Source organism: Hirundo rustica, chromosome 3 (genome assembly GCF_015227805.2).
Source record: "Hirundo rustica isolate bHirRus1 chromosome 3, bHirRus1.pri.v3, whole genome shotgun sequence".
In the NCBI taxonomy this organism is placed as follows: Eukaryota; Metazoa; Chordata; class Aves; order Passeriformes; family Hirundinidae; genus Hirundo; species Hirundo rustica.
This window is the reverse complement of record NC_053452.1, coordinates 114,219,794-114,247,167: the sequence shown is the minus strand read 5'-3', so window position 1 is coordinate 114,247,167 and position 27,374 is coordinate 114,219,794. Positions and strand designations below refer to the sequence as shown.

Here is a 27,374-nt window from a genome sequence, read left to right as displayed (position 1 = left end):
TCCCCATCCCTGGAAGTGTCCAAGGCCAGGTTGGACGGGGCTTGGAGCAATCTGGGATAGTGAAAGGTGTCCTTGCCATAGCAGGGGTGGAACTGGATGAGTTTTAAGGCCTCTTCCAACTCAAACTCTCAAGAAACACCCAGAGACCCCTCTTCTCTCTGATGATGCGGATCAGCGCAAACCCCCTTAAGAGGAGAATTAATCATCATTATCACGAATCTTTGCATCTGTCTACGAGATTAAAATGTCATTAATTAGACTTTCAAATCATTCCCAGACACGGGGATCACCAAAACTGCCAGCATTAACGAGACACACGGACAACAAACTGGACAAACGCGGGCTGAACTCAGCACCAGGGGCGAGGATAAAAATTCAGGTCACCAAATCCAAACACCTCTGCAATCCTTCTCGGGGCAATTGCCCAGAACAGGCTGTCACCCACCCCTGCCCCTGGCACCCACTCAGGCTGGTTCCACAGCACAGGGGCTGAACAACCTTGAACCTGCGGCAATCCCGGGCAGGGCGGCACCAGGAGCCTTCCATCCCCTCCAGAGGGAGCCTCAGGAGCGGCCGATGACCCGATTGCCACGCTACGGCTTTGTTCTCGGCCAGAGATAACGCGGGTGGAGGCTGAGGAGCAGGAGCCTCTCTGGGTGAGTGAGATCTGTGAGATCTGTGAGATCTTTGGCTCTGGATCAGAGGCTGGATCCACCCTCCCTTCCAGCAACCCCAATGGCCAGTGCAGACAGCAGAACCCCTCTTCAGGGAAAATCTGGATTTTTTTTTTTTTTTTTTTTTCCTGAAAATCTGGAGAGTCCTTCATCTTTTTCCCACTCCCTAGAACTTGGCTTTTCCTGGAAGCACACGGGTTTGTGGCCAGCCCTTCTCACTCTCACAGATACTCTCGGGGTGAATGCTGGATTTCAGCGTCACCAGCCTTGAATTTAGTTTGGAAGTACAGGATAATTTTGGTGGGAAGGGACCTTAAAGCTCGTCCAGTTCCACCCCCTGCCATGGGCAGGGACACCTTCCACTATCCCAGGTTGCTCCAAGCCCCATCCAACCTGGCCTTGGACTCTTCCAAGGATCCACATTCCTGCTCACACCTCTGCTAATAAATTTATTGGTAATGTTTGGGTTTTAGCTGTGCCCAAGCTCCTCCTGACAGGGCTGTACTTTACAGGAATAAACCATGGAAAAGCACTTGAGTTTATGCACCCCAACCCTGCAGCCTCACTGCTGGCTGTGGGATAATGTCACAGCTTCCAGCGCCTAAATGGGCTCCAGGAGAGCTGGAGAGGGACCTAGGACAAGGGATGGAGGGACAGGACACAGGGAATGGCTTCCTACTGCCAGAGGGAAAAGATGGATGGGATATTGGGAAGAAATTCATCCCTGTGACGGTGGTGAGGCCCTGGCACAGGTTTCCCAGAGAAGCTCTGGCTGTCCCTTGGAAGTATCCAAGGCCAGGCTGGACAGGGCTTGGAGCACACTGGGACAGTGGGAAGCGTCCCTGCCCATGGCATGGGGTGGCACTGGATGATCCTCAGTGTCCCGTCCAACCCAAAGCACTCCATAACTCCGTGATGGAAGCACCAATGCCGGGTGATGACCCAGGGCAGGGGTCTCTGCAGGGTGACCCCCGCCACAGCCGGGTGGCTTTGGAGATGAACCTGAGGGGGATTTCAGAAAACACCACATGTGCTGTGGCCAGGATGAATCTTTGGCCTTTTCCCCATTTTTTTTGCAGGAGTGGGACAGCGCTGGGCTGGGCTCAGCAGGGACCGATTCCCACGGGTTTGATCCCAAACTGCGGCTGCCGATGGCCTCGGCGGGGACCGACCCCAGCCCTGCTCCCTGCCCGTCCCGGGGCTGCGGCTCTGGCATCCTGCCTGTGCCTGCTCCATTCCCGATCCTTGCCTGTTCCCTGCCGGCTCCATTCACAATGCCCACGTGCTCCCTCCCTGTTCCATTCCCTCTATCCCCTCACTTTCCGCTCCATTTTTCACTCTCTTCCCACTAGATTTCCACTCCATTCCCAATCCCTGCTCCCTCCCTTCCCTCTCTCTGTCAGCTCCATTTCCCCTCTATTCCCAATCCCGCTCCATTCCAAATCCATTCCCTCTCTGCTCCCATTCCCGCTCCATTCCCAATCCCTGTCCGTTCCCAATCCCTGCCCGTTCCCATTCCCAATCCCTGTCCGTTCCCAATCCCTGCCCCTTCCCAATCCCTGCCCATTCCCAATCCCTGCCCTTTCCCATTCCTGCTCCATTCCCAATCCCTGTCCGTTCCCAATCCCTGCCCATTCCCAATCCCTGTCCGTTCCCAATCCTTGCCCCTGCCCAATCCCTGCCCATTCCCATTCCTGCTCCATTCCCAATCCCTGTCCGTTCCCAATCCTTGCCCCTGCCCAATCCCTGCCCATTCCCATTCCTGCTCCATTCTCAATCCCTTCCCAATCCCTGCCCGTTCCCAATCCCTGTCCGTTCCCATTTCCGCTCCATTCCCAATCCCTGTCCGTTCCCAATCCTTGCCCCTGCCCAATCCCTGCCCATTCCCATTCCCGCTCCATTCCCAGTCCTTGCCGTTCCCATTCCTGCTCCATTCCCAATCCCTGCCCATTCCCATTCCCGCTCCATTCCCAATCCCTGCCCGTTCCCATTCCCGCTCCATTCCCAGTCCTTGCCGTTCCCAATCCCTGCCCATTCCCATTCCCGCTCCATTCCCAGTCCTTGCCGTTCCCAATCCCTGTCCGTTCCCATTCGCGCGCCACTCACACTCTCTTCCCCAGGCCCCGCCCCGGCCCCGCCCCTCGCTCCCCATTGGCTCCATTGAGGACACGCCCCCTCCCGCGAGCCCCGCCCGGAGCCCCGCCCGTGACCATTAAGTGCCGCGGAACACTTTTGGCGGGGCGATGCCGCACACCGGACCCTTTAGGCGCTCGCTGCCTCTGTGAGGATCGCAAGCGCGGATTGGTCTAGGTGCGCGTCACGTGACCCGGGAGACTCCCGGGCAGCACTTCCGGCCCATCCCGCTCTGCCGGCGGCTCCTGGGGATCCCGGGAATCCCGGGAATCTTGGGGGGCCCGGGGCTCCTGGAGCTCCCCCGGTGCCCTGACCCTCCCCGAGTCAGCACCGAGGGTCTCCCCGCGCCGCCCCCTCCGTGACAGCCTCCCGACAGCCCCGGTCCGGCCCTGAGGGAGAAGGGGGGGCCCGTGCGGCTCTCGGTCCCCAGGGAGCGCCGCCACCGCGGGTTATGCCCCCGCCTGCCCGGGTGGGACCGCACAGACCCTCCCCGGCTTTCCCAGCCCTGCCCCGCCGGTGTTCCCGAGGTTCCCCCGCGTTTTCCCGGTGAATTTCCCCAGGGAGTTTCCTCCCGCCTTCCCCTCCAGCATGGAGTTCGCCGAGCTGATCAAGACGCCCCGAGCGGATAACGTGGTGCTGCACCGCCCGTTCCACCCGGCCGTGGAGGGGACGCTGTGCCTCACCGGCCACCACCTCATCTTCTCGTCCCGGCGGCAGGACAACGCCGAGGAGCTGTGGCTGCTCCACTCTAACATCGACTCCATCGACAAAAGGTGACGCTTCCCTTTTCCCTGCCTGCCCATCCCTGATGCCTCGTGGTTGGAAAGGCCGGCTGGCACCTCAGCTGTCCCAAATCCGGGTGTGCAGAGCGGGAAGGATGCTCTGGGCATAGACATTGTCTTCAGCTGTGCCAGGGAAGGTTCGGTTTGGGCATGACGAAGAATTTCTCCACCGGAAGGGTGATTAAACCCTTGGAATACCCGGGGAGGTTTGGAGTCCCCACCCCTGGCGGTGTTTGAGGAGTGGTGGGATGTGGCACTCAGTGCTCTGGGCTGGTGACAAGGTGGGGATCAGTCACAGGTTGGACTCACTGATCCTTTTCCAACCTAAATGATTCTCTCAGGGCCCAGGGCAGGGTTCCCGTTCTCTCTGGATATTCATGTTTGACGTTGCATCTCAAAGGTTCTTTTTTTGGTCCTGCAGAGAGTCAGAATTTTTGTGTCTAACCCCTTTTGCTCTGTGTTCATTGCTCAATGGATTCATCCACCCCTGAAGCCCTTTATAAATGATGCAGCATCCCCACAGTGCACAGACAGGGACATCAGAGCCCTGCTGAAGGGATTTACTCTGTGTCACCCTCCCAAACTGGGGGCAGAATTGGGCTCTGGGACTTGCTCAGCCCCAGATCAGCATCATCCCTCACTCCTGCAGCTGCTTGTGGGGATCAGTAACCCTTTAGCGATGTGCATTTTGTGGTACAGCTCAGTTGTAGATGTATTTCTTGCCCATCCCCTTTTAACTGCAGAGAATTCAGAGACTTCTCTTTTCCCCCCTCATTTCTGTTTTACCTGCACCTCTGCGCCTCATCAAGTGTCTGCCCCATCTCACCTGGTCATTCTGTTCCCTCCCCTTGGCCTTTTTCCAGCTTGAGGATAAAACTTCATTTTTATGTTAATTACAAAACCCTTTCCCTGTTTTTAAAGCCTTTTGAGGAAATCTGGTGGAGCAGAGTTCCTTTCTGCCAGCAAGGCTGGAGAAATCAGGCAGCAGTGGTTACAGAAAAGCACAGAGCCAGGGATGGGGGAATTGCTGGGTGCTGATGAATTTTGTTCCTGATTTCCCTGTGTGTCTCTCAGAGAGGAAAGGAGCAGAGGAGTGGAAGCCTCAAGGAATTTCTTCCCATGCTCATTCCTCAGCCTGGCCTTGGACATTTCCAGGGATGAGGCAGCCAGAGCTCATCTGGGCACCCTCACAGCAGTGTAATATTTGCCACAGCAGAAGGATGGAACGAATAAAAATAAACCCAAAACTTGCAAATAGCAAATAACGAGCCATGTTTGTTTCTTTCTTTTCATGAAAGCTGCTCCTGCAGACAGATTGCCACTTAGTGGAGATGTGCCTCGTAGGAAGAGCTGTGGCACTTCTCCTGCCTTGGAGGATCCTGGTTTTATGGGGCTCTCATTTCCTGTCTTGCTGTAGGTTCGTGGGCTCCTTGGGCACCATCGTCATAAAATGCAAAGACCTGAGGATTATCCAGCTGGACATCCCAGGGATGGAGGAGTGTCTGAACATCGCCAGCTCCATCGAGGTGAGCAGTCACCATCAGCCGGAAAACCTGCACGTCTTGAGCTCACCTCAGCCTTAAGAGTTGGTTTTTTTGTTGTTGTTGTTTTTTGGGTTTTTTGTTTTGTTTTGGGGTTTTTTTTGTTTGTTTTTTTGGGGTTTTTTGTGGTTTTTTTTTTCTCCCCTGTTAGGTTTTCATGTTTTGAAAGGCAAAGTAGAATCTGGAATGTTTCATGTGGGATTGTGGGGATTTCCCCCAGGTTTTGAACTCCCCATCCCTGAAAGTGTTCAAAGCCAGGTTGGATGGGGCTTGGAGCAGCCTGGGATAAGGTGTCCCTGCCCATGGCAGGGGTGGAATGGGATGAGCTTTGAGGTTCCTTCCAGTGCCCACCTATGATTCCATGATTTCTCTTGTCCACACAGGCGCTTTCCACCCTGGATTCAGTCACCCTCATGTATCCCTTCTTCTACCGGCCCATGTTTGATGTCCTGGAGGATGGCTGGTCCTCCTTTCTGCTGGAACAAGAGTTTGAGCTCCTCAGCTCAGTGGTGAGTGGGATTTGAGGGATTTGCCCAGGCACTTGGATGTTCTGTGAACTGTTTCACCCAGCAGTGGCTGGACTGGAAATCCCAGATGGTTAAAAATCCATTTGGGTGCCTGGGTGAGAAGTGAGTGAGTGTTCCTGAAATATCAAACGTTTGTTTGCTGCTTCACCTTGTACAGGTGGAGGTTTGAGGGTTTTTCAGGAAATCACAAAGGTAGGAAATGCTTTTTGGCCTTTGGGGATGGTTCTCTAATTGGAAGAGGAAATTAAAATCCTTTGTCCTGGCTTTGTTGTTCATAATTTTGATCTGGAGTAGAATGAGAAGAATCTTTGTCAAACCCTTCTTTGAAACGACCTTGATTTTAAAATATTGCTCTTTAGAGGGATGACAATGAAGATGCCCAGTTTGAAACGCTTTTTCCTTTAACTGATGCTGGGGAAATATTCAGGAGGTTCAAAAAGCAGGAAACTTCCAGTTCTCTTTTTCCAGGCGCTGCTGAGCACACAGATTTTGTTTTGGGTAGGAATTGTTGTTGTGGCATGGCCTGCTGTGTCCTTTCAGGATGCTGAGTGAGAACTATCTTGGGAACCTGCTCTAATAATTCCTTGGATTTGCATCTCTGTGTTCCAGGCCTTTGTTTCACATCTGCTCTGTGCTCTTGCCCCAGCAGCTCAGGTTTCTGAGCCCACATCCATTAGTGCAGCATTACAAGAACATTGATTTTTTAAATTTTTCTTTTTGGTTGCTTTTTTTCTGCAGCCCAGCTTGTCTGCAGCCTGAATCACTTCCTGGCTATGAGTAACAACTTAATAACGTGATCAGCTTCACCAAATTCAGTTGATGAAATCACCAGAAAATGAAAGAATATTAAAGGGCTTCAGAGGCCTTGCTATTTTTGTCTCATTATTAAAGCACTCTCATGTGCCTTATCATCCTCTGCCATCCAAAGACAGACCAACTGTTATCATATCCAGCACATGGATCCATGGATATGCTTTTTTCCCTTTATTTTTTCAGGGATTTAAAACTTCATTTGTCAATCTCTTGCCTTTCTGAACGTATTCTCCCTGTAAGAATTACATTTAAAAACCTCATTACTTTTTAGCTCCATGTTTCCAGGGCAATCATTCATTCCTTTAAAACCTCCATGTCTGACAGCAGTTGATTAATTCTTGGCTTTTTAACCCAAAACTTCACATTTTGAACAGAATGGTGTCAAAAGCCACCTTCCAATGATTTATATCTCCTGAGCAACAGATCAATGTCTTGTTGATCAAATAATTCTTGTTCTGTAATGACACTGCTTTATGTGACAGGAACAAGGAAAAGGCTGATTTAAATCTTTCTCCCAGGAGTCAGATGAGTAGAATTCCAGAGGTTCCTGCCTCTTCTAAATCATCCATCTGGATCTGTACCTTACCCAGTAGGCTAATAAGTCCAAAACTATTTCACCCACCCTACAGCTCTAGTAATTTATTAATTCCTCATTTATCTGCTAGAGGAGAGTTGTTTTCAGCACTCTCTCATGGCAAAGTGCAGAGTAAAAGTTAATACTTTTTAAAAAAAGTTAGGTAATACATTAAATATTTAGATAATAGAATATGTAATTTGTATTCTTCACTGCACAGTGAGGGGCTGAAAGGAATTCATAGTATGTGCAGGGGTTCATATTTTCTCTGAGCAGTCAGAGGAGAGCCAAGAGGTTTCTCTTCTGCCAAATTCCAAAGCTGCAGGGTGCTGCAAACTAACTCTGGAAATTCGGTTTCCTAAAATGAAGTGAAGAAGCCTGAGAAGTTTGTACACTGACAGGATAATTAACATAAAGTTATTTTATTGACAAGAAAATTACTTGCTTCGTTCTCTTTTTCTTTCTTTTCTTTCCCTCCTTTGTTCTTTTTCTTTACTCCCTTCCCTTTTTTTTTTACCCCCTTTTCTCTTTTTTTTTTTCCTTCCTGCCTTTTTTCTTTCCCCCTTTTTTCTCTTTCTTACCCTTTTTCTCTCTTTCCTTTCTCTTTTCTCCTCCCTTTTTTCTCTCCTTTCTTGCCCTTTTTAGCAGAAAAGATCTCAGGGTTCTGAACAACTCAGTTGTGCTTCCTCTTCATGTCAGAACTCCTTCTAAAAATCAGAATTTTCTGGGTTTGGGCTCAGGTTAAGTGATAATTGTGAACCATATTTTGCTTTTTTCAGACAAGCATCAATCTTTACATCTGTTCTGCTCCTTGTCCATGCACAACCTGATCGCAGCAGGGCTTGTCCCTTGGGAATGGCCTCTGGCTTTGCTGCCTTGCAGGATCCCAAGGTCCATGCTGGCTTCTTGCCTTTATTTTTTTAAGGCTTGTTGGTTGAGCTTGACTTGTTTCCCATAGTTTTGTGGAAAATGACCTCTCCTGGCAATTTTAAGTTTTAGGAGGAATGATAGCTTGGACATTTGGGAATCAATGTCTCTGTAACCAAGTAGTAGGACACGAAAAGTAAAAATCCAAGAGCTGATCCTGCAGTGGGTTTAGAAATCACTGCTTTCTCTTTTCTCTGGAGTTCTCTCTCCTTTCTGCTCAGCCCTCATCCCTTCGCTGCTTTTATCCTTAACTTTTTTTGATTCCTAAAAGCTCAGATGTCTTGCTGGGAGAACTAAGGGTTCACTTTGCACTCGGTGAGTTTCGCACAGCACGATTACCTGGTTGAAAGTGAGGTCTCCCTTTGTCCCTTTCCCCACAGTCCTTCCGATTCCTCTGCTGCTGCCTTGCTCTTCCAGTTACTGATGACCTTTTTTGCTTCCAAATTCCAGCCAGGCCAAAGCTGAAGGAGTTGATTTGAGCAGTCTGGAGCTGGCAGTGCAGAGGTTAATGGGATCTCTGCAGCAGGAGCTGTTGGAGGGAAGACAAATGGTGCCAAGTGCTGCCAGGCTCCTCCTCCTCGCCATGGAAATGGCACTGGGATGACATAACGGGATTGGGATCATCTGTCTCTGGTGTGGATGGGGAGGAGAGCAGGTTGTGGGCAGGGTTCAGTTACCAGAGTGGGGGATAAATCAGGTGCTGCTCCTCCATTCCTTTCCACCCTGCTGGTGCCAGTGACAGCCAGTCTCCCACATGTTCCCCGGAGTTCTGCTTTTGCCATCTCCACATCCCGTGTGGCAGTGAGGTCTTCATCATTTTAATATTCCAGATCCGTGCGTAGTTTGTTCATGGTAACCAAACTGCACACCCTCCTACGTAAATTAACACAGACACCCCAAAAACCCTGTTCAAAATCCCATTGCTGGTGCATTGAAAGCTGGAGCTGTGACCAGCCACATCCCTTTCGCGTCCCAGAAGCTTTCATCTCTGCTCATAATCCCATGGCTGGAGGCAATTCGACTTTGCATCTGGGAGAAGCTTTTTATAAAATGGAGCTGTTCAGAGGCGCTATTTTGAGGCTAATGAATAATGAAATAAGGTTATAGCAGGGATGGTGCAAAACTGTCCAGCTGGGCTGCTGCAAGCAGGCAGCAATTGCTGCTCTTGATGCTGATGTTTATTTTTTCCCGGCATCTTTTTTAGGCTGCCACCAAAAAGGACAATTTTCCTGTCTCCTAAGCCACACATCCCATGCCTTGGAGCTGCTGCTGCTGAAGTAGTGTTGTGAGTCAGATCAGCTTGTTCAGCTGATGGAAAGGCTTCATTGCCAGAAGACATTCCTGAATTGACCCCAGTTTTCCACTGGACCAGTGAGCCAGTCAGGTAGATTTATATAAGCAGGTAGCCATCAGGAGGTGTGTGGCAAGAGGTAGTAAGGATCTGGAGGAAAGGAATTCTGATGAGAGATGTTCAGGAATTCTGAACAGAGCTGAATTGATGTGGATTTTGTGTGTTTTGTCACAGCCTAATTTAGCTGCTGTGCTCTTTCCTTACTTTATCCTGCCTGCCTTATCCCTCTGCCTTTTTATCTGCCCCAAACCCTCCTTGAACTCAGACGAGCAGAGGTTTGATGGATCTCTGAGGTCTCTGCCTGCTGCAGAAGCTCCTCGTTGACCTTTTTCCCTGAGCTGGAGCCAAGGCCTGTGGGTGACCCTGGGTATCAGGTAGCTGGAATTCTCCTGCCAAGTGCCTGTGAGGTGCCACATTCAGCGCTTCTTTCCCTGGGCTTTGGCTGCTGGGAGCTGGAGGAGTTACATCACAGGAGCTCATGGAGAACCCTCTGCACTTGGCTGCTGGGCAGCTTCCAGAAGGTGCTTTAGGAGGAAGAACTGTAGCTGAGCCCATGATAAAGAATCACCCTGGAGATCTTTGAATTGAAATTTTAACCTCCAAGCAGCTTGATCTGGCGTGGGTGGAAATTCTTGCCCTTCTTGGCCACCTTTGTCTTGTGCACTCTTCTTTCAGCACAGATGGAGGCTTGGGCCCATATTCCCTACATATAAATCAGCTTTTTTCCCCTCTTGTTGTGGGAATCCATTTCTCTATGGGTTCTCCCCTTGCTGTCTGCTGTGCTTGTGAAATAATTTAAAGCCACAATCAGCCATTTCTGCCCACATGGGGCTTGTTTTGTGCTGTTTGAGGATGTGGATAAACCAGAGGGGGAACTGTTGCTCGAGACCCAGAGGCACCTGATCATTCTGCCATTGCTTCCGAGCTTTATCTGCACTCTGGGGAATGAGCTTCTGGGAGCTGTTGCAAGGAGATGATTGCAGGGAGCACCAAGGGACAGGCTGGAAAAATTCATGGGTCGAGTGCCCTGTAAATGTCTACTTAAAGCACAATTTGTGGTGCAAATGGAACAGATCACAAGTACCGCTCTGTGTGTCTGCTTCATCCTGTATGTAATGTCTTTTCTGACCCAGAGCTGTGTTCTGGTGTTTTTCAGACCAATGAATGGCGTCTGAGCTGTGTGAACAAGGAATTCTCTGTGTGTCCCTCCTACCCTCCGGTTGTCATCGTCCCCAAATCCGTCGATGATGAAGCGCTCCGCAAAGTCGCCCTGTTCCGCCATGGCGGCCGCTTCCCAGTGCTGAGCTACTACCACAAGAAAAATGGGATGGTGAGCTGGGCTTGAGGGGTGCTCCTGCCTGAAGGAAGGGTGGGAAAGTGTTGGTTTCGTGCTCTGGAATTAACAGAGCTCCTGGTTTATTTTCCAGCTTCTTCAGTGAAGCTGGTTCTGGGTGATGGAATGAGTCTATCCTAGGAACAGCCATTAATCTGCTTGGTTGGGAATGCGCATGGCAGGAGCTTGCTTACAGCGCTGAGAACAAGATGAGGCTTGTGAAGCCACTGCTGGCACCCTGGCTGGCTGTGTCTGCCAAGAGTTTTCATGGAAAGGATGGCAGGAGCCACATTGTCCTGTCTTCGAGTGGTGGGCCCTCGTCACAGCCGTGGTGACAGCAGGGCCAGCGCTGCTCCTGCCATGTGACTGCAAGGAGGACCAGAACAATCTGTTCTCTGAGCCAGGCAGGGTAACTTGATGTAGGAGCAGCCAAGTCTTGGTCTTGCAGGGACTTTGACAAGCCAGAATCTAATGGAGTGACTGATACATTGTAATTAAGAAACGCACTGTGTGGAAGTGTTGGGTAATTGTGCCTCTTGCTGATGTAACCGGTTTTGAGGATGAGGGGATGTCCAACCTGCAGCTTTTAAACTTGATGCAGTCTCCTCAAATGCTCCAATGCCTTCTCACCTCCTGTGGCCAAGATTTGTAAGCCTTCAATTTGAAGCTGTCTAGTCTGACTCACAAGTACCTTGGGATTTTCTTTGCTTTAAAAGCAGCCAACCACCTACTCCGTATCAGCTGTGCTTTTTGCTTTTTCTCAGCTCAACTGAAAACTGTTGAAGGAAGATTTTTGCTCAGTTATCTCTTGAAACTGTGCATGTTTCATGTGAAGAGTACAAAAGTACTTGGCTCAGAGTGTTGCAGTTGTGACAGTAATGCTGTCACTCTCATTGCCTTCCTGGCTCTGAGTTCTCAGCTGTACCTGGGGTTGCTGACCGGCTGCCCTCACATTTTCGTTATGATTTGAGCTGCTGGGGTACTTCTGAGTTGAAAGGCATTTGCTGAAGAGAAATCTCAGCTCATGGGTCTGTGGACTTGAGGCTTTTTAGTCCATCCATGGAGTAAAAATGTCACCTTTAACACATGAGCAATTTGAGTGTTTTAGGAACAGAGTTGGGAATAGACCTTGAAGATGACAGTTCTGGAAAAGTTGGTTTCATGGCCTCACAGGATAGTTTTGGTTGGAAGGATCCTTAGGATCCATGTAATTTCACCCCCCTGCCATGGACAGGGGTGTCTCTCACCAGGTCAGGCTGCTCAGGGCCCCATCCAACCTGGCCTTGAACAATTCCAGGGATTTATAGCACTGCCAGGGTTTGTAAAGCAGGAAGGCAGCTCAGTAGCTCACCAGGATGGTACTTGAGGCATAACTGAAGGGATGCAGCCTCTAAGGTGATGCCTGGCATTTAAAACTTGCTCAGCCAAACCATTGCTGGATTCAAGGATTTCCAGTTCAGTTTTTAAACAATCCTCAAGATGCATCGGACTTGAGGCAAAGCCTTTGACACTGTCTCCCACAGCATACTCCTAAATAAGCTGGCAGCTCGTGGCTTGGACAAGAGCTCTCTGTGCTGGGTTAGGAACTGGCTGGATGGCTGGGCCCAGAGAGTGGTGGGGAGTGGTGCTGCATGCAGCTGGGGCCAGTCACCAGTGGTGTCCCTCAGGGGTATGTGCTGGGGCCAGCTCTGTTCAGTAATTTTATTGATGACATGGATGAGGGTACTGAATCTTTGATTAGTAAATTTGCAGATGACACTAAGCTGGGAGTGTGTGTTGACCTGTTGGAAGGATGAAGGGCTTTGCAGAAAGACCTGGAACGGTTGGGCAGATGGGCAGAGTCCAATAGGATGAGGTTTAACAAGTCCAAGGGCCGAGTCCTGCACTTTGGCTACAATAACCCCCTGCAGCGTTACAGGTTGGGGACGGTGTGGCTGGACAGTGCCCAGGAGGAAAGGGACCTGGGGTACTGGTGACAGCAGCTGAACATGAGCCAGCAGTGTGCCCAGGTGGCCAAGAGGGCCAGTGGCATCCTGGCCTGGATCAGGAATGGTGTGGCCAGCAGGAGCAGGGAGGTCATTCCTCTCCTGTACTCTGCACTGGTGAGGCCACACTTTGAGTATTGTGTCCAGTTCTGGTCCCTCAGTTTAGGAAGGACGTTGAGACACTTGAGCGTGTCCAGAGGAGAGCAACGAGGCTGGTGAGGGGCTTGGAGCACAAGCCGTATGAAGAACGACTGAGGGAACTGGGGTTGTTTAGCCTGGAGAAAAGGAGACTCAGAGGTGACCTTATCACTCTCTACAACTTCCTGAAGGGTGGCTGTGGTCAGCTGGGGGTTGGTCTCTGTCTTCAGGCGACAACAAACAGAATGAGAGGACACAGTCTCAAGCTGCAACAAGGGAGATATAGGCTGGATATTAGGAAAAAGTTTTTCACTGAAAGAGTGATAAAGTACTGGGATGTCTTGCCTGGGGAGGTGGTGGAGTCACCATCCCTAGAAGTGTTTAAAAAAAGACTAGATGTGGCACTTGGTGTCATGGTCTAGTTGAGGTATTAGAGATGGGTTGGACTCGATGATCTTGAAGGTCTCTTCCAACCTAAAAATGCTGTGATTCTGTGAACTGAAGGATCCAGGGCAAGGCTTGGAGCTCAAGCGCTTGGTGTCTTTCAGTCAGAATTCTCTCCCCTTCCAGTGCCTCATCCACAGTTTTGTGTCTCCCCAGGCGATGATGAGGAGCAGCCAGCCCCTGACGGGCACCAACGGGCGGCGCTGCAAGGAGGACGAGAAGCTGGTGAACGCCACGCTCCGCTCCGGCCGGCGCGGCTTCGTCATCGACACCCGGCCTTTGGCCGTGGCCCAGCAGGCCAGGGCCAAGGGAGGAGGCTTTGAACAAGAAGTGCACTACCCCCAGTGGAGGAGGATTCACAAATACATCGAGAGGTGGGTGAAATCAGGCTCTTCCCTGAGCCTGGCTGTGTCAGCTCGCGCTGGCAGAGCACTGGTACCTCCACGAAATATCTGCTCCTGTAAGAGGAGTTGTGTATCCTGGCAACAGGATCGTGTTCCTTCTGTGGCAAAACCAGGATATGTGAATGATAAGAGGATTTTTTGGTTTGGCTCCTTGTTCTGGTCTGAGTTTTCAGCCATCAGGCATCTGCCTGTGCTGTTTCTTTTCCTGACCATCTTCAGCCACGCTCCAGCCTTCCTGTGTTCCCTTTGCGCAGGAAGGAGCAGATACCTTGCCAGAAAACTTCTGCAGGGGAGGGTTTGTTCTGTGGCTCTCACACTCCTCTTATCCAGAGGATTTGTCCAGAGAAACTGTGGCTGCCCCTGGATCCCTGGAAGTGTTCAGGGCCAGGTTGGACAGGGCTTGGAGCAGCCTGGGATAGTGGAAAGTGTCCCTGCTCATGGTGGGGAGTTGGAATGAGATGAGCTTTAAATTTCCTTTGAACCTAAACCATTCCATGATTCTTTTCTCTGGACATCTAACATTTGAGAAAAGTTACTAAATTAATCAGACTTTTAATCTGGCCCTGTTCAACTTCTCTTGAAGCCTTAATTTTGGGGAATCCTTCTACAGAGACATGCAGCGATATTACTGGAGCTGTAGGCCAGCTCTTGAGCAGTGAAATAAAGGATTGCCTGGCAAATACTTGAGGTGTTTTGTTTTGCTTCTGAAGATTTCATGTGAACCTACGTTTGTTGCTGATTATTTACAGCATCAGAGAGAGAGAGGAATGAATAAACACAATACACAAACACTAAATAATCCATGTCCTCATTCCCATATTATTGCTTGTGCTTTCAACAGTGTTTTCCTTTTCCCAAAGGTTTAATATCCTGCAGGAGAGCTTCATCAAGCTGGTGGAGGCTTGCAATGACCAGTCACACAACATGGACCGCTGGCTCAGTAAACTGGAAGCTTCCAACTGGCTCACTCACATCAAGGAGCTGCTGACTGCAGCTTGTCTGGCTGCTCAGTGCATTGACAGGTAAATCTCCTGCAGAAAGTCTTGGGTCACTCTTTCACTGGTTACAGATTGCTCATTAAATGCCTCTGGCAGTATCAATAACTGCCCACCGTGGTCTGGCTCGCTTGTACGTGTGGCAGATTCTGTTTCCTCGTGGTGAAGGAATGTTCCTCCAATAAATCAGGAGGAGGGAGGAAATCTCAGCTAAGAAAAGGCTTTGGATCGTGTGTTTAAGGTATATTCCCGTGTCTGTTGCAGCCAAGTTAATTTAGAGAGTTTTATTGAAGGTTTGGCTTAAAATGGGTCCATCTGAAATGCTATTTGATGGCCTGGGAAAGAGGACACAGAGATGTCTTTTTTGTTCTTTTTTTTGTTTGTTTGTTTGTTTTGTTTTTTTTTTAAGAAGTCTCTTTTTTTTCAGCTGCAGATTTCCAACACCACACCTCACTTCCAGAGGTTAAAACAATGTCATCTCCTTGTTTTCCCCAGGAACTGGTCCAGTGCTTTGCCTCTCATATTTTTATCCCCACAGCCCTATCCAGGCAATCCTGCTCATCCCTTCTAAGTGCTTGTGACCTCTTTTAACCTGACGTTTCTTTCACAAATGCTGCTGACTCAGCTGACTCTTGCTCAGACCTCAGGCTGCAGAGCCAACGCTTGCTCTCAGGTGCCAGGGTTTGTAAGGCCAAATGCAAGAATCTAAATTTGGTTTTATCAGTGGCTCTGGGTGGGAAAAGCCCTTCCCAAAATTTAGGAGCTTTTCACAGGAGCTGGGGAATGTGTTCTGCAGGCACACAAGCAGCTGAAGTGCAGGCTCAGCGGTGAAACAGCACTGCTGCATTAAAATGGGAGCTTGGTGCTTTTTAAAAGCCCTGACAGTGCTGGTTTCACTACTGGCTGTGCCAGGAAAGGATTTCTCTGGATCAATAGTTTTATCTGAAATTCTTTCCTGCAAGCATGTAATGGGGAAGATAAGTGATGAAACCCTTTTGGCTTGTTGGGACAGTGACTGATTTCATCATTTTTAACCTCAGCTTTGCTTTTTGTGTTTACCTGGAACCACGGCAGGTCAGTTCCAGGTGCCTGACCTGCCTCACTCGGAATCTGGAGGTCAGAGCTGGGCTGACAAGGAGAGTTCTGTTGTATTTTCCGTGGGGAGGGAATGGCTGGGACAGATCTTTCAGCATCTTAAAGGCATGAAAGATAAAAGGGGAAAACAGTGTTAGGAACTTAGTGTGGAGAAAGGTGAAGATTAGGCAGGGAAGGAAGGTTTAGATTAAATATTAGGGAGAAATTCTGTATTATAACAGTGGTGAGGCCCACGAGGTGCCCAGAGCTGTGGCTTCCCCATGATCCCTGGAAGTGTCCAGGGCCAGGTTGGATGGGGCTTGAAGGACCCTGGGATAGTGGAAGGGGTGAAATGGGATGAGTTTGCACTTCCAAGCTGTAACTCAAAGGGATGCTGATCCCAAAGAGTGAGAACCACAAGGGAGATCTCACTGTGCACCTTCTGTCACTGTGGGAGAGCATCTGGAGTTCCAGACTGCTCAGCAGGACACTGAGTCTTTAGTGATGCAGAGCTCAGGTCACTGTTGATGAGGATCCAGGTGGGATGGGGCTGCAGTGGTGGTAAAGAGCCAGGAGAACATCCATGGGATATAATGGCATCCACTGGGATGGGTTCTGCTCATTCATACTCCTATCCTTTCCCAGGGAAGGTGCTTCAGTGTTAGTCCACGGCAGTGAAGGAACTGATTCCACGCTCCAGGTCACTTCCCTGGCACAGATCATCCTGGATCCAAGGTGCAGGACCATCCGTGGCTTCGAGGCTCTTATAGTGAGGGAGTGGCTGCAGGTGAGAAATACCCCTGGACAGAACAACAACCAGTTCCAGAGACACTGGGGTTGGGAAATAGCCAAACAGGTTGGGCCTTGTTGCAGCTGTGCTGAGTGTGAGTGTCCTTTGTCCTAAAGAGCAGCATCATTACCTGAGTCATTTGTCCCTCTGGCGCTGCTGGGGCCTCTTGTGGCAGGTTTTTGATTTTGGGGAGCTGCCTGTTTTGTGTGCTGCCTGTTTTGTGGGGTAAATATCTCTTACTGAGAGTGGTTTGGGTTGGAAGGGACCTTAAAGCTCCTCTCATTCCAACCTCCTGCTATGGGCAGGGACACCTTCCACTGGAGCAGGTTTCACCTCTTTCAACTCATTAGAGAAAACTGTTCAGACCTAACCACAAAACCTGAGTTGTGCTCTTTGTACCTTGGCAGTCTGGTCCTCCAGTGCACCAACCCCAGCTTATTCCTGCTCACATTCTCTGATCAAACACAGCCTGAGAAAGGCAGGGAAATCAGTCAGAGAATCACAGAGCCATTTAGGTTGGAAAATACCTTGAAGATTGTCAAGTCCAGCTGTCCCCCAGCACTGCCAAGGCCACCACTCATCCGTGTCCCCCTGTGCCACATCCACAAGGCTTTTTAATCCCTCCAGGGGTGGGGACTCCACCACTGCCCTGGGCAGCTGTGCCAAGGCTGAAGAACCCTTTCCATGAGGAAATTTTTCCTAATATCCAATCTAAACCTCCCCTGGTATAACGTGAGGCCGTTCCCTCTCCTCCTGTCCCTGTTCCCTGGGAGCAGAGCCCAACCCCCCCCAGCTGTCCCCTCCTGTCAGGGAGTTGTGCAGAGCCACAAGGTCCCTCCTGAGCCTCCTTTTCTCCAGCCTCAGCCCCTTTCCCAGCTCCCTCAGCCCCTCCTGGTGCTCCAGCCCCTTCCCCAGCTCCGTTCCCTTCCCTGGACACACTCCAGCTCCTCAATGTCTTTCTTGTCAGGAGAGGCCCAAAACTGAATCCCAGATTTTTGGTGCCCCAGCAGTGCCAGCAGAGGGATAATGGTTTCTAACAGCTTGGTCGTGGCTGCCTGAGCTGTTGCATGGGCAGAACTCGCTCTGAAGTGTTTTTTCCACGTGTCCTCACATCCCATTCCTTGGTGTGTGATGCTGTCCCTGGTTCCCTCCAGGCTGGCCACCCTTTCCAGCAGCGCTGTGCCCAGTCAGCCTATTCCAACAGCAAACAGAAGTGGGAGGCCCCGGTGTTCCTGCTCTTTCTGGAATGTGTGTGGCAAATCCATCGGCAGTTCCCCTGCTCCTTCGAGTTCAACGAGCAGTTCCTCATCCTGCTGTTTGAACACGCCTACGCTTCCCAGTTTGGGACATTCCTGGGAAACAACGAAAACGAAAGGTTGGTGAGGATGCTTGGCTTGAATCCTCTAAATGTTGGGATGAATTTGACTAAAAGAAGGTCCCAGAATCATGGAATGGTTTGGGTTGGAAGAAACCTTAAAGATCATCCCGTTCCAACCCCCTGCTGTGGGCAGGGACACCTTCCACTGTCCCAGGTTGCTCCAAACCTCGTCCAGCCTGGCCAAAAATCTCCACCCATCACCAGTTTATTTAGTTTCTCACACAGAAACTCTTCCTTAAAAGATTAACCAGCTGGGGTTGGATGTGAGTCACAGCTGTGGGGATCAGACCTGTCCATGCAGGCCTGGAGGAGGAGGCTGGGGCAGGCAAAGGCCTCCGCTGACAATCCTGTCCCTCAGCTGTGAGGGAGGAGGTGACTCTGTAGCCTGGTGGTCCTGAGACCCCCCTGGGAGCAGAAACAGGGTGAAGGACTGGAGCTGCCCACAGCTGGCAGGGAGGTTTGGATTCCTGTTTGGAGCTTGGCAGTTCTGTCCTCAGGAGGGCAGAACTGCCTCCTGGCTGAGGGTCTCCTGCTGGACAGGAAGGGAAAAACAGAAGTGATACTCCAGAGAAGGAAGGCAATTTGAGGCTTCCTGTAAACCTCTCTGTCCTTAAAGTAATCTGGGTTTAGAAGAGACTCTGCTGCCTTCTGCAGGGCTGCTGAGCCAGTCACCTGCAAAACCAAGTTAGACTTGAAACCAATAAGCTGGAATTTGGAGGAGTATTGAATGTTATGTGTAATAACCTGCCTGTCACATCTGAGCACGTCAGCCTGGGAGCACAGACAGGGGTTGAGGTCTGATGTGAAAGCTTGTGCTGTCTGCAGCATTCACAGGAGAGGTGAATCTCCTGCCTGGCTGGCAGTTCAATTTGCCAGTGCAGGCGGAATGAGATTTGCTGGAATCTGAGGTGTGGGGATCCCTGTAACTGCTATAGGTGGGATTGCCCCAGGAAAACAGCACTGCTTGCTCCATGTGCTCAGTTCCTTCCTGCCACCAGAGGGACCTGTCAGACGTGCCCATTCCAGCAATAAAACTGCTTTTATGTGCTGGAGAATTCCATTTCCATCCTTCCCTGACGCAGCCCTGCCCCAGCTCCCAGCTCTACCATAAGGAGCCTGGCAAAACCTGGCACTCAAACCGCAGCAGGGAGGTGTCTGATTCTCCACCTGGACAGCAGGCAGCCAACTTACAAGTGTTATTTCTTTTATTCAAAACTAATTGTAATCAGCCAGGCTGAGTAAATTGCTTCAGGTTTACACCCTGTGCTGTGATGGTGAAGGGGTTAACTTGAATTATCTGGGGGAGCAGCACTTGGAAAAACTCATGGCCTTGTCCGTATGCTTCTAACAAGAGCCTTACAGGTCCAAGTGTATAAAACTGACTTGTTCCTGTGGGTTTCTCAGGGCTAAACTGAAGCTGCCTCAGAAGACCATGTCCCTCTGGTCCTGGGTGAACAGGCCTGAAGAGCTGAGCCGGTTCCAGAACCCTCTTTATGAGGCCAACAGCCTCGTCATCTGGCCCTCTGTGGCCCCACAGAGCCTGCAGCTCTGGGAAGGTGAGCCAGGTTTGCTTGCTCAGTCACAGACAATCTCTCTTTTGTGATTTTATATTTTTTGTCAGACTTCATTGCTGACCGTTGTGGAGATTCCACGTGCAGTGGGTCTCCTGCTGCAGAAACTTTCCCCATCCCATGGGTGCTGAAGAGTTCACGACAGGGACACAAGCAGGGTGGAGGCTGAAAATGGAGTGGTCTGATAAGTGTAGGAGTAAAAAAGGAGTGAACCTCCCCCCTCATTTTTCATTTTTCTTTTATTAACCTTGTTTAATAGGATGGTGAGCTTGGAGAGGAGGGGGGAAGCCATTCAGGGGGGAGGGAAAGGGAAGAAAATGCGAACTGTGTGCGCCTTACTGGAGAGCTGCTGGAATGTGAACAACCTTCACGAATTCCTCCTCGTCTCGAGAACCCCTCGTGACCTGGGTGTCTCTGGGCTTCCAGGTGTCTTCCTGCGGTGGAACAGGCCTTCCAGATTCCTGGAGGAAGCCGAGGAAGAAAGGATCAACATTATCAAGTACAACAAGGAGCTGCAGGCCAGGGTGAACGCGCTGAGGCGGAGGCTGGCGGAGTTGGAGGCGGATGAGGAGGTGCCGGACGAGCCCTGAGCTGGGCTTTGCCTTTGCTTTCCCCTTTGCATCCAGGAAGAAACACAGAAAGTGCATGTTCTGCTGAGCCCTTGGGTACAGCTGACCCTCCCACTGCTGAACCCTTCACTCCATGAACCTCCCTGCTTCTTGGGGAGGGGTTTTTGTTTTGTTTACAGAAGACACAGCTGGGCACAACGTCCGCTCTTGGCAGCTTTTCTGTCTCACAGCTGGGTACAGCGTCAGCAGAAACTGGAACTCTTTACCTCCAACGGTGTGGATGACCAGGATGGGCCAAGAGACAGGATGTCTCCAATTTATTTTAGACTTTTTCTGGTTTTGTTGAACACTCACAGGATTAATATACAGAGTTCTATATAGATAGGTAAAGGCATTTTGTCTGGAAGCACCTTTTCTCTCCGAGAGTAGGTAAGGCAGCTTAGTTCTTTAATTTCCTAGGAAATCCAGAAATGGTTCAAATCCAATCACAGGTTATGCCAGTCTACACAATACTCTCAGTAGCCTTCACGTCTCACACTTGGGTTTTTGTGTTCAGCGTTGGCTCGGGAGCAGGAAGTTAAATACCAAACTAGAGCAAGACATTTTGGTGCAATACAGAGTTGAAGGAGGGATTCTGCTGCTAATGTTTAAGCCTTGACCTTCAGGTGGAATTGTCCCTCGTGGACAAGAATCTCCTAAGGAGGAGCAAACTTGTTTTTTTTTTTTTTAATTCTATCTGGAAAACTAAAAGTTTAGTAGTTGGTGGGGTTGTTCACTTGCAGAACAGGGCTCAGAGCTGTCCTTCAAACCAGAGCCAAGCTGCCTTCTTGGAAATTCCCACCACCCTGGCTGGGTTTGGACACCTGGCCAGGTTCACAGCATTGCCAGGGTGCAAGAGCAGCAGCTCTACAAAACACTTTTGTTGCACCTGGTGTGCTTTTCCTTCTTGTGCTCTTATGCCCATCTTGTGAAACCTCAAAAGCAGAAGCTGGAAGTTCAGGTGAACTCACAGATCTGCTGCAGATGACGGGGCCATCACACTACAAAAAAAAAAAAATTAAGAGTTTAGATGATTTGTAGCTGCTAGAAGTGCTTAAAGACTTTAGAGATAAGCTTTTTCCCATTTAACTTTGCATTTCATAGCTGCTCTTTCTGTTTCTGTGGCTTCAATCTGCTTTTTATAAAATCAGAGTTATCTCTTGTGATTTTTTTTTTTTTTCTGCTTTAAAAAGACAGGTAGGGGTGGGTCTGAAATACTCCCTGAGGCGTTTTTTTTTTCAGCTTGATTCCTTGGGTAACTCCACAGGACTGGGAAAAGTTGAATTAACAGCAGCACATGTGGCTGGGGTTACCCAGAACAGAGCTTCCTGTTAGCCTGGTTCTGCTGGAGTGCAGGGAGCTTCAGTAGGTCAGTGGTGGCATCCCTCTGGAAACTGTTGAGCTTCCAAGTTTGTGGAATGAAGCTGCCCTTATTTAAAAGCCACTTCACATGTGTGAAAACGCAGGATCTGTAGTTGTAGAAGTAGCTGGGCAGGAACCTGCAAAAAAATCATGTAGCCACTAAATACAGTCTAAGAAAATTCTATAACCAAGGAAATGTTATAAAGTTGTGTGATAGTGGTCAAGTGGTACCATAATGCCTTTTGCTGAGTCCTTATTTCCTTAATTATTTCCTTCTCGCCTAAGCTAAACTTAGCCCTGAAGTCCTCTGGCTTAAAAAATAACATGATCCCCTCTTAAAACATTGCTCGTTTAAGGCAGAAGAGTAATCCCCCCTGCTTGCAATGCCAATTTATTTTTAGGTTTGGAGCCTTGTTCCCTAAATCCAGTCTGACACAGGGAATGCTGCTCCAGGTGGCTGGGGATCTGTTCTGCATGACAGGGGAGGCAGAATCGGGCTGTTCCCTCCTCCAAACCCGGAGATTCCTCTGGGTGTGTTGCTGATGTAAGCCCTTAAAGTGATTGTTCACCCGTTGAAACGATGTCTTTGGGATCTGCACCTGCCTGGGTGGTGTTTCGCGACCTCTTTCAGAATTTCCCCATCTGAAATCCATTATCCCCAGCCAGATGGGAAGGATTTCAGAACTGTTTTCCCTGTAATAGACTATACATAAAACACTCCTAAAGGTTATGCAATTGCCTAACACAGTAATTACAGATTGAGCTAAATAATAGAGAAGCAGAGAGGGCTTTTTTGGATCTAATTGCCTGGCTGCTCCAGCCTCTCCTGCTAAACTGCAGGCATCCGAGGAAATTGGGAAACCAGCTGTGACAGCCAACAAAAGGCAGCACATTCCCTCTGAGCCGGCGTCAATTGCAGCCTCCGCTTGTGTTGAACGCACAGCCCGGCGCTGTGCGTGCCTTGGAGCGTGGATCCTGGGAATGCCTTCCTGTGGCAGTGCTGGTGTCCTTCGGAGCCGCCCCTGCAGTTTGTTTATTCCACGGCTCCTGGGCCATGCAGCGCCTTGGCTCTGCACGGGCGCTGGGGCTCAGGCCTGCCAGGAGGTGGAGTGGGGACGGGATTGGTGGTGGTGCAGGTTCTCCTGGCACAGGACACTTCCCAGAGCTGTCCTGCCACGCTGCTCCCACGTTCCCTCTGAACTTTTCCATTCCCGATGCCTCCCAGGCTCCGGCTCCACAGCAGATCGCTCCCATTCTTTGCTTTGCTGCTTGCCTCCCCGGTTAAATCACATATTTAGTATCAGTGATGGGTTTGCTCCCTCTGAGGGCGATCCCTGCCCTGTGACACCCAGTTTGCAGATCCCCTGTGTCTCCCTGAGCCGGGGCAGTGCCCGGCTCTGGCTCCTCCCTGTGCCACTGCCTTACGCCCTCGCTGCCACCCTGCTCCTGCTCTTTTGCACACTCTCTGTGTAATAACAGGCTGGACACTGAAAGCCCCATCTCCAAATTTTGGGGGCAATCCACAAGGACACTCTGCCATTTACCAAAAAAAAAGAAGGGAAAAGGAACTAACTTGCACAGTTTTCATAAGGGAAACATGAAATATGTACCTTCAATATTTTGATTGTATTGATTATCTCTTGAATGTGGCGCTGGTTTTGCCGTGCACTGTTGTCCCCGTTGCATAGGATCTGATTTAAAATTGCACTGTACAGCATTTTTTGGTGTCTCACGTGTGCTTTGCTAAAGCCTTGGGCGGTGCTGTTGTGTGAGGGGCGAGGATTCTCCCGGCACTGCCTGTGTTCTGTCACAGCAGCACTGTGTGACGTGAGCCCTGTGTCCGTTCACTACTGCCCTGCTGGCCCAACATCTGGAGCTGCTGTTTGGACTTGGCTGCTGCATCTGTCTTGGGGTTTTTTTGGTTGTTTTGGTTTTGTTGGTTTTTTTTCCTGTGCAATTTGAAATGCCAGGGCTGGGAGTTGTGTGCTGGTGTTTGGTATTTGCTGTGTGTGTACAGAACCCCAGCTGCTGCCTGGCAGAGCAACAACGAAGGAAAAAGAAGATGGTGGCTGGAGGTTCAGCCATTTGGGGGGAACAAAACAGATACAAAGTGGCTGTAAACTGTGCTGTAGATATGTTGGAGCATAGTAGATGTGTCTGTTTAAATTAAAACCTTGAAGACTAAAAAGTTATTTAATTACACTGCTGAATCTTCTTTTTTACCGCGTCCTTTGTTTCCCACAAGATGGATGTGGGTGGGTACACTTGGATTAAGTTTTTGCTTGAAATTTTAGCTCTTTTCAGCTCAGCTGTGTTTTGTTTTACAGCTGAACAGGCCCTGTGGTGGTAAAGGGAAGAAGGGAGAAGGGTGAGACCCTGAGGCTGTGAGGGGCTTGCAGAGCTCTGCTGCAATGGCTTTGGGCCTTGGACAGGCAGCTCTGCACGTGATGGATAAACTGTTTGATCAGGCAGGGTTTTATCCCGGTATTGCTCTTATTATCCTGGTATTGATCTCTCCAAAGGAAGAAGGGCAGGGCTGTTCACAGGGAGAGGGGTTTGGAGGGAAGCAAAGCCTTGCAAGAAGGTGAATGGACGAGGGGGTGTGGTTTTAAACAAAACCAGGAGAGATTTAGATGAGATATTAAGAATAAATTTAAGAATAAATTCTTCCCTGTGAGGGTGGGGGGACCCTGGCACAGGGTACCCCAAGAAGCTGTGGCTGCCCCTGGATCCCTGGGAGTGTCCAAAGCCGGGCTGGATGGGGCTTGGAGCAACCTGGGACAGAGGAAGGTGTCCCTGCCCATGGCAGGAAGGTGGAATGGGATGATCTCCAAGATTCCTTCCAACCCATCCCGTGACTCCATCAGTGACTGGGGTCACAGTTACCTGTTGGTTTTAACGCAGGGGGGTACATTGGTGCCAGGGAAAGGAACACAGAAAGGACAAACAGCTCCTGGGAACTCTGGGAGCTCCTGGATCTCTCCTGCCTGGTGAGTGAGAAGTCTGGGAACTGTTGGGCCATCCGTTTCCCTGTGGCTTCCCTGTGGTCTCTGCAGATCCTGGGGAAGGTGATGAGTTTTTGTGGCTTTGGGGGTTGGAGCAGATGGAGGCTGGGAGTGTTTGTGCTGCTCTGCAGCCTGTGCAGCCCATGAGATAACACAGTGCTGAAGGTTTGGATGTGAGAAGATTGATATTCAGCAGCTATTTGTGCAAAAAGTCCCAGCTGAAACAGAGTGGGTCTGTTTTAAAATATTTTCAGCAGTGATCCGGCAGCCTGATTTGAGCTAAACTTGATTTTTGTCAGGAGTGGGGAAGAAAATAACTAAAGAATCATAGAATGGTTTGGGTTCGAAGGGACCTTAAAGCTCATCCTGTTCCAGCCCCTGCCATGGGCAGAGGCACCTTCTATTATCCCAGGCTGCTCCAAACCTTCCCAGCCTGGCCTTGGACACTTCTAGGGACGGGAAATCCATCTGAACAAGTGTTGAAATTTTTCTTTAACCTTTTCTTGAGTGTTGGATTTTTCTGTTGAAAATCCCAGGTGGTTTTGCTCGGTGCCATTGTAGGAGTCTCTTCAGTGCTGCCCGTTTTCCCCCCCAGGCAGTGAGAGGGGAAACAACGAGCAGGAATTCCCATATGGAATGGAAGGAACTGGTGTGCTGGGCTGTGCTGGGCTGCTCACAGCTTCCCCTGCCATGGAAATGTCACCACAAGCCCCTGGCATTTGTCTTTCAGAGCTGAGCTGGTGATGTTCTCTTGGGAGGGAGTTGCTGATGGCTTTGGATGCTTCATCTGATGCTGCAGGTCAGCTCGTGGAGGGTTTGCTCTTAAAGCTCCAAATCTGCTCCCTCGGGACCTCACAATACTGGCAGACAACCTGGGCACTGCACAGATGTAGTTACACCATTAAAAACCACAGTGTAGTCACTGAAATGACGTTTTTTACAGCTTGGGCAGTTGTAACCATTTACATGGCCAGTTTGCACATCCCAGTTGGTACTGGTTCTGTTTGGGGGATGGTTTTGGGTTGGAAAGGTGCGGCCTGTGGTCACTGTGTGAAGGAAAAAGGCTTTTTTGGCAAGTGGCTTATTCAAAGGTACAAGAGATAAAGGAAATCTGCTTCCTGCTGTTCTTTCCTGGCATGGAAAACATTAGTTGGCATGCCCCAGCAAGGTAAGTGCATGATTTCTACAGGGCATTTTCTGGGTTTGGCTTGTAAGTACTTGGTGGAACAAAATAAAACCTTTATGGCAGGAATAAAATTTGTTCCAGAGTTTGCGTTGGTGTTTTTTTTGGTTGTGTTTTTTTGTTTGTTTTGTTTTGTTTTTGGTTTTTTTTTTAACAGAGAACTAAGCTTTTCTGTACTGAACTCCATTTTTTGGGGTCCAGCTTGAACACTTCCAGGGTTAGGGGAGACACATCCATTTGTGTCTCCAACACCCCACTGTTTTTGGGACAAAGCAGCAATGTGTACTACAGTAGGGTAAATGCAGGGTTTCTACATTTCCCCCAGTTAGGGAACAAAAACCCCACAAACCTGTGCCTTACTGGGAAAAAGATTTTCTTTCAGAGATCCTTAAAGGACGCTTGTGCAACACCAAGCACATGGAGTGTCCTGGCTGTGCTGTCGTTTCACAATGGGGAAGGCTGTGGCAATCCTGAATTAAAATTCTCTTCTGCTCTCCTCCGCCTCTTTTTCCTCCTCACTTGTGCTGCTCCAGCTGTTTGTGATTCCACGTGGCACATGGGATTGGAGAAATGTGTGGAAAAGTGACACAGCCAGGAGGGAAGAGCCCTGCAGGCTGAGTCAGCATCTGGGGTGGTAAACGTGGCATCAATGCTTAGAGTAAATTAACAGAGAGGATTTGTAAGGTGAAAATCCACGTGGAGCAGCTGGAGAGAGTCCAGAGGAAACCATGGAGCTGCTCCAAGGGCTGGAGCCCCTCTGCTCTGGGAGAGCTGGGGGTGTTCACCTGGAGAAAAGAAGGATCCAGGGAGAGCTCAGAGCCCCTTCCAGAGCCTAAAGGGGCTCCAGGAGAGCTGGAGAGGGACTGGGGACAAGGGATGGAGGGACAGGACACAGGGAATGGCTTCCCACTCCCAGAGGGCAGGGATGGATGGGATATTGGGAAGGAATTCCTGGCTGTGAGAGTGGTGAGGCCCTGGCACAGGGTGCCCAGAGAAACTGTGAGCGAAAAGTAGAAGAGGAGAGCAGACACACCTGGGTCCTTCCCCTCTGCCACGTTACAGGAGCCCTGCACTGAGCACCTCTGGGATTGTCAGAGGGACTAAAGGCAGCTGCTCTGCACCAGTCCCTCGCTGTGGGCAGAGCCCTGTCCCCTGCAGAGCGGGGAACCAGGGGACAGCACAGCCCTGACGTGTCTCCCCGTGCCCTGGAAGGCGGTGGGCGGTGAGGGTTTGCAGGTTCAGCAGGGCAGAGGGCAGAGGAGGAGACCACAAAACCCCCGTGTGTGGGAGGGGCTGGGAGGGAGATCAAGCCCCAGGATCTGGGAGAGGCTCCCGCAGGAGCTTGGAAGGAGCAGCACTTCTGGATGTGGATCCATGGCAAGGGAGAGGAAGAAGGCAGCGGTGGAGAGTGACAGGAACGCTCGTAGAGACCCTGGAGCGATGGCACCATGCTGCCTCTGAGGGGAAGGATGCTGGGATATCTCCTGCTTTCTTCCCCTTGATTTCTATTTCCAGTATTTCCCCATTAGCCTGTTTCTGAACCTCAGCCTGGCTTTTCATGTTTGCAGTCCTTTGGATGTGGATTTACATTTAAAAAATACCCAAAATCAGGCAACAAATCAACCCACAAAACCTTAAAATCCAGATACCATGAAAAAAATAGAACATACAAACTCCTCAGTAGCCTGTGACCCTCCCTCTGCCCCTGGAGCACTTTTGGGGGCATCTGTTGACACGCATGGAAATTCTGCAAGCAGTATTGGAACTGGCTGCCCAAGGAAG

At 50.1% G+C, this 27,374-nt stretch overlaps 1 protein-coding gene across 1 annotated transcript; it reads left to right on the top strand.

Moving 5' to 3' along the window:
• Positions 1-2,911: 2,911 nt before the first annotated feature.
• Positions 2,912-23,596, top strand: MTMR9 (myotubularin related protein 9). Its single transcript, XM_040059503.1, has 11 exons — positions 2,912-2,984; positions 3,395-3,580; positions 5,007-5,115; positions 5,514-5,639; positions 10,479-10,652; positions 13,379-13,596; positions 14,487-14,648; positions 16,341-16,482; positions 17,640-17,860; positions 19,268-19,419; positions 19,861-23,596. The coding sequence occupies exons 2-11, from the start codon at positions 3,396-3,398 to the stop codon at positions 20,022-20,024; spliced, it is 1,653 nt and encodes a 550-aa protein (XP_039915437.1). The 5' UTR covers positions 2,912-2,984; position 3,395; the 3' UTR covers positions 20,025-23,596.
• The last annotated feature ends 3,778 nt before the right edge of the window (positions 23,597-27,374 follow it).